General features: G+C 37.9%; 1 protein-coding gene across 2 annotated transcripts in view; it reads right to left on the bottom strand.

The window, feature by feature from the left end:
* Window positions 1–4,498: 4,498 nt before the first annotated feature.
* ITGA1 (integrin subunit alpha 1) overlaps window positions 4,499–13,300 on the bottom strand; it is a 73,389-nt gene continuing 64,587 nt past the window's right edge. For both annotated transcript variants that reach the window (XM_038125398.1, XM_038125397.1), the window contains exons 26-30: window positions 12,732–12,836; window positions 11,556–11,660; window positions 10,844–10,936; window positions 9,280–9,396; window positions 4,499–8,538 (exon numbers count right to left, since the gene is read on the bottom strand). In XM_038125398.1, coding sequence (XP_037981326.1) covers window positions 8,494–8,538; window positions 9,280–9,396; window positions 10,844–10,936; window positions 11,556–11,660; window positions 12,732–12,836 — 465 coding nt within the window. In that variant the 3' untranslated portion in view covers window positions 4,499–8,493. The remainder of the gene's footprint in view (window positions 8,539–9,279; window positions 9,397–10,843; window positions 10,937–11,555; window positions 11,661–12,731; window positions 12,837–13,300) is intronic.

The raw sequence follows: 13,300 nt of genomic DNA, 5'->3' as shown, positions 1-13,300 counted from the left end.
CAGCACCCCCAGGTCCTTTCCAGCCATTCTGCCCCAGCCTGTGGCACTGCCTGGGGTTGTTGTCACCCAAGGGCAGGACCTGGCACTTGACCTTGTTGAACCTCACCCCATTGGCCTCAGGCCACGATGCAGCCTGTCCAGAACCCTCTGCAGAGCCTTCCTGCCCTCCAGCAGATCAACACTTCTGCCCAGCTTGGTGTAGACTCCAGATTTAGTAAGGGTATACTCAATCTCCTCATCCAAATCTTTAAGATATTGATCAGGGTAATAATAAACATATTGAACAGAACTGTGCCCAACAGTGAGCCTTGTGGAAGCCCAAGAGTGACTGGCCATGAGCTGGATGTAGCACTGTTCACCACCACTCCTGGGCCTCGCCAGCCAGCCAGTTTTTAACTCAGCAAAGGGTGCACCTGTCCAAGCCATGGGCTGCCAGATTTTCCAGGAGAATGCTGTGGGAGACGATGTCAAAGGCTCTTCTGAACGCCAGGTAGACAACATTTCCCTCATCCATCGGGTGTGTCACCAGGTCATCAAAGGAGATCAGGCAGGGTCTGCCTTTCCTAAACCTGTGGTGGCTGGGTGTTATCCCTCTGATCCTTACAGGCTGTCCTGTAAGTGCTGTGTGATTGCACTCAAGATGATCTGTTCCATAACCTTCCCTGGGACCAAGGTCAGGCTGACAAACCTCTAGTTTCCCATGTCTTCCTTCCAGCCCTTCCTGTGCATGGGAATCACAATGACCAACCTCCAGTCATCTGTGGACCTCCCCAGGTAGCCAGGACTGACGATAAGTGATGAAGAGTGTCTTGGTAAACTCCTCTGCCAGTTCCCTTAGTACCTTTGGGTGAATCCCATCTGGTCTCATTGACTTTTGGGTGCCTGAGTGGCACAGCAGGTCAATGACTACCTCTTCCTGGATTGCAGGGGTCTGTTCTGCTCCCCATCCCTGTCAAGCAGCTCAGGGGGCCGGTTGCCCTGATGATCATTGGTCTTACAGTTGAAGACTGAGGCAAAGAAGACATTAAGGACATCAGCCTTAATCCTCATCCTCATCTTTGGAACCGTGTTTCCCCCACTGAGTTCAATAAAAATGGAGGTTTTCCTTCATCTTCCTTTTGTTATTAATGCTTTTATAACACATTTCTTATCAGCTTGCAAAAATCTTATTCAATCTCTAAGAAAATTTGTCCTGGGGGAATCAACAGGCTAGCCCTCAGAAACTGGAATAAAATCTAAAAGTTATTTGCATGAAGGGCTGGTGGGATGGTCATGGAACAGAGGCCATGTGCTAAGAGAGGACATGCCCCCTCTGAGGGTTGGTGACTTGTGACTGAAACGGTGCCATTAGCCATGTGCAAAGGTGAGCATGTTGCACTTTCTGTAGATTGTATTTAGTCACTAGTGCTGTTTCCCCAGGTCTCAGTAATGGGGTCAGTTCTGCTAGGTATCTCCATCAATGACCTTGACAAGTGGTTGGGTGCACTCAGTCTGTTTGCAGATGACATCAATTTGGGCAGAAGTGTTGATCTGCTGGAGGGCAGGAAGGCTCTGCAGAGGGTTCTGGACAGGCTGCATCGTGGCCTGAGGCCAATGGGGTGAGGTTCAACAAGGTCAAGTGCCAGGTCCTGCCCTTGGGTGACAACAACCCCAGGCAGTGCCACAGGCTGGGGCAGAATGGCTGGAAAGGACCTGGGGGTGCTGGTGACAGCAGCTGAACATGAGCCAGGGTGTGCCCAGGTGGCCAAGAAGGGCAATGGCATCCTGGCCTGGATCAGCAATGGTGTGGCCAGCAGGAGCAGGGCAGGGATTGTCCCCCTGTGCTGGGCACTGGTGAGGCCACACCTCGAGTGCTGTGTCCAGCTCTGGGCCCTCACTGCAGGAAAGACACTGAGGAGCTGGAGAGAGTGCAGAGAAGGGCAATGGAGCTGGGGCAGGGTCTGGAGCACAGTTCCTGTGAGGAGCAGCTGAGGGAGCTGGGGGTGTTTATCCTGGAGACCTTATCACTCTCCACCACTCCCTGAAAGGAGGCTGTGGCCAGGTGAGATTGGCCTCTTCTCCCAGGAAACCAGTGACAGGATGAGAGGACATAAATTCAAGATTCTCCAAGGGAGCTTTAGATTGGAAATCAGGGCGAATTTTTCCACAGAATGGATGGTTAAGCACTTCAATGGGCTATGGCAGAATTACTATCCCTGGAGGTGTTCAAGAAATGACTGGACATGGCACTTTGTGCTGTGGTTCGCTTGATATGGTATTGTCAAAGAGGGAACTTGATGATTGTGGACGCCTTTCCCAAACTTAATTATTCTATGATTCTATGAATTATGTTGTAGTAGCATGTTATGAAGCATATATTACTCTCTAATATTTGTTGGCTGGGTGCTATAGGTAATTTCCAAATACTGGGAATTCATGACATATAGGAGCCATAACACTGAGTTAATTTTGGTAGTTGTTCCAAATAAACAGCAAAAAGCAATTCAGTAGTTTGTAAGATTCCTGAGAATTTCAAAACCTTCATCACTAGAACTAATTTGTTTTCTGGCTAACAGGATTGGAAATTTTACCTGAACCCTAAAGGTTTTGAGATGCAACAGCATCTATTCTGGCACAGTGTAAAATGGCTGAGGCCAGAGTAATAGGCTTTTGTCACTGAGATTTTATGAGTTGGCATCCAAGAAAGTGATCTATTAATGGCTATTAGTTTGGACCATGAGGAAAGAAAACTGAGAAAGATTTCTCAGTGTGTTCTCCAAAATGACAGAAAGTAATTTACTTTTCTCAGACTATGTCTACTGTCACAGAATTGCTAAACTTCAAATGCTCTTCAGGGAAAACTGAGGATATCCTCTGTTTTTCATCTTAACCGTTCTGATGGAGTGAAAATGTGATGTAATGGAAAATAATATGAAGAAACTTTCACTAGAGAAAGAGATTCTATTCCTTTGCCCCAGGAAGAATAACAATACCCTGAACATGAAGAAATCTGAAGGACCACAGGTAATACTGAACTAGATAGGTGAAGCTTTGCAATAAGTATTAACTTCCAATATCAAATCAAGATGAACCATAATGAAGAAGTGTGATTTCACCACCACTGAAAGTGAAAGAGTGGGTGAAGGGATGGACAAAGTGTGCCAAGACAACTGGCTCACTAGATCTGGAAGTCAATCTACTTTGAATACTTCTGACCTCCATCCCATGTCTTTGAAAATCCCCAGGAGATGCAACATTCTGTGAGCCCTTGAGGAATGTCTGTCCTTTCTGAGAATGCTCAGAAACTGAGAAAAGAAGAAGGGCAGAAGGGTAAAAGCGTGAGCAGGGAAAAGCAGTAAAGTAGCTCTATACCCCCTGTCCTAGAGTCAGAATCAAAATCTGCCTCTCTAAGGTCTTTCACTCAATTTTTTTTTTAATTGAATGAACAAAATCCAATATCTCTGAGGTGTCAGCCCTCAGTCATTCTAACTAAAGCATGATTTCATTGATGATAGCTCATTTTATCATCCACTTTTTAAAGCAGAATCCAATTGTGCTGTCTAAATATAAGCCATTTGTTACTAAAACTTCATCAGCACTTTAATCTTTATGACTCTTTATTGTTACAGGGCTCAAACCACAACCACTGCATGAAATGGTATTATCTTGGAACTGTGAAGTGCTAAGGCCTGCTTCTGATAAACACAATGAATTATAATCCAGTTCTGTGAAAATCTCACATCACATTACAGTTCTTGCTGTGAGAAAGTGATTCTGGTTATTCATGATTCCACAGAAAAGGAGTTTAGACTAATTAACCAAAACTAGAATTTTTTTCCCATTTTTTTCCCCCTGATTTTCATTGAAATGCTCCCATGGGCAAGGTCCAACAAACTCCTAATGATCAGATACATACAGAGTAGTTAATTTGGTAAGCACTCCCCCATGACTAGACAGGATGTTGCTGTTAAAGAACTGTGATTCAGCATGAAAGTAGTCTTTGATGAGAGAACAGTTATTACATATTTTATAATGTTTTCTAAAAGTTAAAGGTGATATAAAAGCTATAATTGTCTTCTAGGAAGTTTTGATACAAACATTTACTAGGTCTAAGGACATTAATGAGAATCATTTATAATTATGCAAGACCATAAACAATTTGGGTTACAGGAATAAGTTGTACAGAGGAATCACTGGACAGGAAGAATGGTTAGATGAATGAATGAATGTGTCTTTCAACTTTTATTTAGTGTCCTGGAAACTACTCTGTGCCAGGAAGTCATATGATCTTCTAAAAAGCTTTCAAACATGGGTAGAAGCTCAAAGTCCATGAATCTAATTATGATGTATTTCTGACAGCTTGACCACATCAAGCTTTCCTGGATGTTATGCTGTGCAAGAATGCTTGTTTCAACAATGCCTTTCTATTGACAGGTAGATGAGTCTGTTTTTAGGTACTGAAATGAGTTAATATTATTCTTATATCAATTACAAGGAAAGAAAATACACAGGAGACTTGTTAGACTCTTATTTTCTTTTTTAATCGATAAAGCACATGGAATAGTTTTACAGGAAAAAGAAAATGCTGTGCAGAATGTTGTGGTTTTCTTAAAAAGTATGTAAATCCCCGTTTATTCCTGTTAAGTGGTATTGTTAAGAGCAGTACATTCTGATTATCTTATCTGCTTTTATTTTTGAATGGGTCATCTTCTATACAACAGGTAATTAAAGAAATTAACCAATTAGGTTATGCAGAATTCATTAAATAATTATGACTCTAACTCCAGCCTTTTGGTGCCAGGTGAGATGAAAACCCTTGGCTTCAGTTTAGGGTGGATTCCCCTGACTCAAGCTCTGAAGGAGAGGAACACTATGCTCAAAATGATTCAGCACAGGATATGTACTAAAGGGCTCAGGTAAAGGGTCAGGGTATGTGGGTTTTGTCTGTAGTAATGGCTCATAGTAATGACTTAGAGTGAAACCAGACAAGCAAAGGAACTGCCCACAGAGCACAAGCAGCTGCTCAAGATTGCTCTAATGGTGATGCTGTTTCCTAAGATTTCTAAAGTCATGTATGGGATGACCGATCTCTAGAACAACCCGATATTGAGGCAGGAGTGTGCAGAGAATCCCTGCCCTATAGAAAAGTAGCTTGTCCATTTCCACTAAGTTACCTACTTCAGAGCTGAAGTTAGAAACTGAGCTGGGTGGGCCAGCATCCTTTAGTTGCCTAATCTCTGGATACACACCCAATTTATTATTAATTTTTTACACAAATTTGCTTCAATAAAAAATATTTATCTTCATAGCTATTAGAATCACATTACAGCCCTAATGTGTATCTTTTTAGGAATAAAACTGGTTACATGCTGTAAAATTAGGTTCTGGTACCTTTACTGCCTGCCAAATTTAAGTGAGATGTTCCTGATGCTTGCAATATTGCTTTCAGTAGGTTTTTCTATTGTATATCATGAAAAGCAGTAAAATACTGCTCTTCCAGTGCTGTGTGGAAAGGCTAGTATGGAAAAAAAAAAAACAAGTTTACTAATGGCTAAGAATTGTGTAAGAATAATGTGCTATAGTGCTATCCCCTTGACATACTTGTATGTATGTATGTATACTTATCTTTTAAATAGATATTATAATTAAAAACATGATAATAAGACAAATGTGAAAAGAGAGAAAGCATCATGAAAGAGGAAAGCAGTGTGGTTATACAAAGCTTATTACTGTTTTTACAGTGAAAAGAAAGTCTAAAATGAAACACTGATCCTAAACATACTCTACATTGATAAATACTATTGATTTATTTTTGCATAGTCTTAATCTAGGAAAATAGACTGTTCTTTTGACTTATATATTTTTCAGTTAGGCTGATGCTTTAAAGTAAGATATGAAATGTCACAGGAAAAATGAAAAGCTCTGGTTAACAGCTTATCATAACTAAATAGTGAAAGACTTAAAAGTATGCTGCATAAGAATTACGTGTGTCTTACACAACTTGTGAGTAATTTTATGAAGCCAGGAAAAATGACCTCATTGTTAACAAACTGAATGAATAATAATAAATACAAGTATTTCCTCATCTACCATAGATTTCCTATGTGTGCATAGGTGAGTCACAATTCCTTCAAAATTCTGTTCCTTACAAACTCATTAGAGCTTAACAACACTGCCATGCATTTTCAGAGATACTGTGAGAAAAAAAAATTACAATTCCAACATGTTCAAATGCTATGCTGACAAGTGCTATTTAATTCTTTCAAACAAATGGGCAAAATAATACATTTTCCTAAAGTAAAACCTATGTCTTACTTGGAACTGAAATCACTGCTGTATTAATTTATTTTCACAGTTCAACAAACAGATTTTTGGTTTCTTTCACAATGAATGAAGCAGGGTTTCTATCTACAATTCCTCTATGTCACTTTTTTGCTTCCATTCATGTGTTCTGTGCTCAGACCCCCTTCAGGCAGGGGGCCCCTCCAGCTGTCCAGATGAGCACAGCAACCATGTCCCACTGCCTCAGCAGATCTCCCAAGCTCTGTAAAGCACAGCCACCCACAGTGTTCCCACGGAGGGCTCTGCCCTCTCCTCTGAGTCATACTGCTACCTTCAGCAGACTGCTGCTATGAAATAACCACCTTTCCCACAGACACGAGGAGAAATTGCCAATACTCTCAAAATCAATCCTACTTGTTGCATTCACATGAGCCAGCCTTTCCCAACAGCTACTTTCTCTAACTTAGAAACTAAATAAAAGGTACTGAAGAGGGCCAGTACCTTTCAAGCAATGAAACACCTGGCACACTTTGAGAGTTTTACTTGTCAGAATGTTCAACCCAATCTATATTCTCTTCTTGAAAAATAAGTGTTTATAAAATTTATGACTCTTTTTAAAGCTATTTCTATAAACACAGTGATAAGCAAAAAATTTTTGGAAAACTACTTTTTTTTTTCTTTTTTTTTTTTTTTTTATTCAGTGATACTTGTCCCAAGAGGAGGAACAAATTTTCCTGGCTTCCTTAGCAAGGCAAAGCTTTTCTGCCAACAAGTATGTCTTACAGAACTTAGGACACCTCCTCAGCACTTTCTGATCTACTTGCAATCAATACTGAGTCATGCTGAGGCAGCATTACATTTTGCCAGCATGCATCCTTTTTCTCCTGTTAATTTCATGTGGCTCCAAGAAACACAGGAAGCTCTCAAGGTCATGGCACAGCCATGAGCCTCAAGGAGAGATCCTCATGGGAGGAAGACAAGTGCATGAAAGAAAGGAAGAAACTGAATGCTCTAAATAGAAAGAAAAAACTTCTTAAAGAAACCTTTTGCTATCTACATTTCAGTGTATTCTCATATAAACTTTTAATCTTTGACACAAAATAAACATCATTTTTAAGTGCTTATTTAGTATGCAAATTCTTCATCACTTCTTACATTCCTAAGTAATAAAGGTGAGTTGTGACTTAAGATACTAGAAGAAGCTTGCCAGTGCTGAATTTCCTATCTGTGCTCTTTTGAAAATTTTAATTTTGTACACTTTAAATTCATTGGATTAAATAGCTACACAAGAAATTTACAGTGACAGTTTATGAAGCACCCTGCTGGCTACTCCAAGATATACAGCAAGAGTCAAACTTTCAGGGTGCTTCTAAACGTTTTCTGCATAAATATGGACATTTCAATTTGCAGATAAAATTATGCCCCTGCTTATTTGAGTACAGTGTGCAATCAGATGGGCTTGAATGATTTGCGCATTTTAGGCCTGCCAAAAATATATTTCAAGTTCAAACAGTTATGTGATTTAATGGATCAACCCTTTATGGTCCTTGACCATAAAAGTCTCTTTCTTGGAGTATCCTTCATTCAGCTGGACATGCTAAAATGAGCAGAAAGAGAAATCCACAGTCTTTCAGTAACTTTCACCCAATATTCTGGAGGTGCTTCTGTCCACTGAGTTGCCATTGCATCAGCTATCACAGAGTATTTGGTGCATTTTCAAAGTTTACATGTTCTGCCTTGTGAATTGAGAATCTGCTTCCACAGAAGTGACATTAGGATGGAATTTTGAGAATTATGCATTTTCCTTTTGAAAATCATAAAGTGATAAAAAAGATTGGGATTGCTACATACAAGCTGACCTGCTGTGTAATTTGGAATGAAAAACGATTCCACATACATAGGTATATAAAAATATGATTACAAACTTTCCGTATTCAAAAACGTTAGAATCTTTGAACTCAGTTACTCTCAAAAAATGAGCAATGCTTAAAGGTATATTCTTGAAGATCACAAAATGCTGCAAGGTTGTTAATTCTTTTTTGCATAATTTCTTTGCATGTGTGCTTGATTTTCTTCTTGTTTTTCTGCTTCTTCATTTTTTTCTTGCACTAGCATCACTAGCATTTGGAAAGCATTGTAACCACTGCATATAAGTTCATAATTTTACAGTAACATTTTGGAGGCAGACCTGAGCAAAAATTTCAGCTTTTTTAAAATTTTCTTTCTTTTTTTTTATTTTTCCATTTTCTTCTTTAATGGCCTTTTGAAAAATCCAGCCTGCAGAAAAGAAAAAGAAGTTACTAAGAACTGCTCAAAGCATACAAATCATACTGGTTACATTTATGTGTTGGTTCTTACTACTATTTTAACACTTGCACTGCGGTACAAAGTTCATGAATATTTTATTGAGTCACTGTTTTTCCTGGAATAGAAAAACTAAGTACAGTTAATATATATTAGAGTGATTGCTGAATCCTTGTTTTGCTCACATGTTGCCAAGGATTAAAGTGCTTAATAGTAATAGTTGTTACTCAGTTGAATAAATAATATTTTATTTTATAATGTAAAAAATTTCAAGAGATTATGCATGTTGAAATTTATAAGCAGTAACCTTCTAACTTAATTATGCACAAAATATTTTGCCATGAGAAGAGTGCCCACTTGTGGCAAGACTTACACCACAGGGCCTAGCATCTCTTGCACAACAGAAAAAATCCGAGTTGACAAAGATCACAGCCAAAGCTGATAGAACAATTCCTTAATAAGCTCTTACTCACACTAAATTATCTTCTTATTTTTCTTTCCCTGACATAATGGCAATATAGGTTTCAATCAGGTAGCACAGCTCACTCCACATCAGAAAAATGCAGTGGAATTAGTTATTTTGCAATTTCTTCAAGATTTCACACTAGTTATTAGATAAAATTATTGTCTTTGAGGTTATAGTTATGAGAAAGAGATGATGGAGAATTTGAGCATATTTGTTTAGGCTCCTGAAGACAAGGAGGTGCAGCTTACCTTCCACAGAGCAAATATAAGCAGTGCGAGAATCAAGAGTCCAGCAAAGATACTCAGGAGGATAACCCATAAGGGCACTGTACCCGGTGGGTGTTCTTTGGAAATCTTGATCATGGTCTGAAAAGTGTTCAGAACATAAGCAATAAATAATGTGTCCTTCCAAAATATCAAAACAGCAGCAACGATTAATCTGTATGCAGTGATTTCCCAGGGTACCACTTCATTTTACCTACAGGAATTAGTAGGAGGGAATTGAGAAAATAATCTCCAACATGAAAGGCTGTGTTTAAGCAATACTTCACACTTTTGTAAGTGCATTCCTTTATGAGATTGGCCCTGCTACAAGTCAGTAATCTTTGTCCTAAAGGACACAGGACCAAAATCATGAGCACTGGAAGAATAGGCAAAGGAGTTTCTTCAGTGCACTCTTCCTCACCCAGTGCCAGCCTCCCTGAAAGATGGAGGTAAGCATAAGTATAAAAGCCTGTGTAGACACTAACCTGATTTTAAACATGGCATATCTGGTGTAAATCCAACAGAAACAAGTAATACTCACTTTTTAATAAATGTAATCATGCAGGAGTTTGAATTGACTAAAGAATTTACTAGAGACCAACTTTATAGTTAAAAAAACATTGAAGAACTGAACACTAAGCATGAAATTATGTCCCTAAAAAAGTTAAATCTCAAATTCCTTGTCTCTCATTACCTGCAAGCCTCTCAGCTGTGTTTTTACTCCTGGACTGAATTTTAATCTATCACATTAAAGAAATTTCTAGATACAAAACCAGCTAACAATGGACTGCTGATTTTTGCATTTTCAAAAATATTTTGTGCAAGATGTGTTTCAAATTGAATATTACTTTTCTAAATTTTGGAGTATTAAAAATAAAGACTCATAATAAGATTTCTGCTTAAAAAAATGGACACTGTAGTAAATAAGCTCCTCCATGTACAAGTTATCACAAAAGACCAATGTTTAAACACTATAAATGCCTGGAATTTAGAGTAGTAAAAGGATGAATAATACCTCTAACAAAATTTTAGATTTTCTCTTTATATCCGATGCCACCATTATCATGTTATATATTTCCTCATCTATGAAAATCACAACAAACTTGTGAAAAATAAAAGATCCTGTTTCAAATATATATCCTGGGTAACAAAGTAGAAGGGAAGAATAAATAAGGAAATAGTAAAGAAAATACCACATATGATCAATTTTAATTGATTCCGAACAATTTTCAAATACTATTGATTCTTTAAAAGAATTTTAATTATATTTTTAATTTACGTAGCTGCAGGAAGTATTTATATTATATCAAGCAGAAAAAATTCAGATAGCACTTATCCTTACCTAACTATATTGGAGGGTACTGGGCTTTTGGTGTCATTTTCTGACTAATTCTGACATTTCTAATGTGATATAAAATCACTTCTGTTTAGAGTAGGATAATGCATTACTAAAGGTAACAAGCAATTCATTAGTAATGGATTAAAAAGAATGATTCCATAGCCCAACAAATTCTATGAAGAACAAACACATCAATTATCACACTCTTACCTCCAGTTTTTGATGGTCATTTCTCAAAATCAGTGATGAGTTCTCACTCCTAAGTAATGCTTTCACAACAAGGGTTAAGCTGTGAATACTGGCCTGAAAGAAGAGAGTAGTTGCTAAGGTTTACATTTAGTTATTTTTAATAGAAAGCTTTGTAGCAATGAGAAGGGTGAGGGAAAAACTTAATGCTTTGGAGGATGCTGAAAAACATGAAAATCAATGAAACTGCTCATGTATGTCACCTCCAGGACACATAGCATTGCTTGCAAGACAGTAATACTGCTTTGAAAGGGTACATAGCAGAGATTTCAAAAGAATATTAATTAATTCTGGAACACTTACGTCTCTTCTGTTTTTTAATAAAAAAATCTTTCTAGAGTTGAGAAATCTTCACAGATTAAGACTTAAAAAATATGTGCTCCTTCTTATATCTGCTGGATTAGACTTTGTGGATGCATAAGCAGCTATTAGAAAAGGACCATCAATACAGAATAAGTAGGGGGTGACTCCTGTTAAATTATAAGTACTTACTTTAAGGATAAGAAAGCACATGTGACTCAGTTTTAAGGAAATTTTAAAATAGCAGAAGAAACTACTTCAAATACTAGAGGAGACACTTAAGAAATTGAAATACACAATTTTAATAGACATTAGAAACATTGGCATAAGTTTTTCAAACCCGAAAGTATTCTGAATACAAACAGTATTTACTTACTTTTATGATGGTAGGTTTCCATACTCTCAATGAAACATTCACTTGATATATGTCAGACGGGACCAGGGCACAATTAATAGAGGCACAGCTGTATGTATCACAGTCCTGTTTAAAAGGGACCAGCATGAGGAAGAGACTTTTCACAGCATTAAAATGAAACCACATAAACTACTATATATACAGATCACTTGCTGTGACACCAATAATAAACTGGTATTAATTACTGTAGCTTTTTACGTAAAAATGACTCTGCATTACATGAAACAGGTTGAGATATTTGTGTTATGCTAGAATAGACTCAGTTTTTGCATGCTGGCAAGCTCTGAGCAATCTCTATTGCTGCAGCTACGGAGCAAAAGTCATCACAGAACTCATAAGGGAGGCACAGCTTGTAAAAGCAAGTGTTCTTCTACCAACACAGCTATGGCTCTTCTGAAGTGTTTTTCAAGTCTTGGGACATCTGAATCTCTCAAGAAGGGAAATATGTGTGTGTGAAAATTAAAGTAGCTTTACTTCCTAGTATCACTTGCTAACTGGGAGTACAGCAGGATTATGTTGTAAAAAGTTGGAAACAGTCACTTAGACTAGACTTGTTTCACCTCTGTGAAGGACAATGATAAGCATGGCAAGATACTCTTCCCATGGCATGGCTTCACTTGCACCAGAAACTCCACTTGCACCTCTGTGCTGAGGACACCTTCTCCCTGACATGCTAACATAACTACAGCATCAAAATCCCTTTGTAACTCTTTCAATCTAAATGTGAAGGGCTAGTCCTTTCCAAATGGGATCATCAATTACAGTTGCATGCAAAACTTGCCAGGTCAACTGGATGTCTAAAGAAGCTGAAAAGAACATAAGAAGCATTTAAAATATTACTATTTATTAATTACATTAATAGACAGTAATGATTTATTCAGCTGTCAAATGTGCTACTGCTATTTAAGTATTTTTTAATTAAACCCCAAACTATCTAAATTTAGTTCCACATTGAGTTTTGCAGCCAAATAAAAACCAAGCTCTAGTCAACACAGAAAAGTTTTTCTTAGTTATTAAAATAAAGTGAGATTCCAAATGATGCTGTTTCGGAGCAGCTTTTACACATCTTTTTCAGTACTCAGCTCCAAGATCTGGATTAATGCCTGGGGTGAATATATATACTGTGAATAGGCTTACCATAATTGTATCCCTTGTAGGTTCTTTTATTTTTGACAGCACAAATGGTTTCCCTGTGCCAATCTTTAAGGGATCTACAGGGTAACTACTTTGGCAGATGGCATTCTGTAAGCAGAAATACAAATAACATTCTTATTGTCTGGATATACAAACTATTACAGAATTGATCTGGAAACAAGTCAACACTGATAATATTTAATATTTAATAACAACTATAATGTTTACTAGCCGCTAAAATAAAATAGCATATTGCAAGAGTGCAGAATAGTAAATTCAGATGTCTATGTATTGAAGTAATATTATTCAAAAAGCACATGAAATATTTATGAGATAATTTACCCTAAACTCTATGTAGCTTCTTAAGCATATGTACAAGCAAACAAGAGCTTCCTGCAAGATGACCATTATGTGAACCAGCAGGAGTTGGCTATTAAATGAGCTAAACAGCTTTTGCATGGGAAACCACAGAGGTTCTGCCCTAGCAAACAGACAGGCATGTTAAGTGCAGGATGCAGAATTCTCACTGGCAAAATGCAGGGAGGGGGAGCGGATGCTGGATGGATCTCTGT

The sequence above is a fragment of the Motacilla alba genome, chromosome Z (genome assembly GCF_015832195.1).
Source record: "Motacilla alba alba isolate MOTALB_02 chromosome Z, Motacilla_alba_V1.0_pri, whole genome shotgun sequence".
Classification (NCBI taxonomy): Eukaryota; Metazoa; Chordata; class Aves; order Passeriformes; family Motacillidae; genus Motacilla; species Motacilla alba.
The sequence above is the reverse complement of the archived record's forward strand: the minus strand, read 5'-3'. Positions and strand labels throughout refer to the sequence as shown.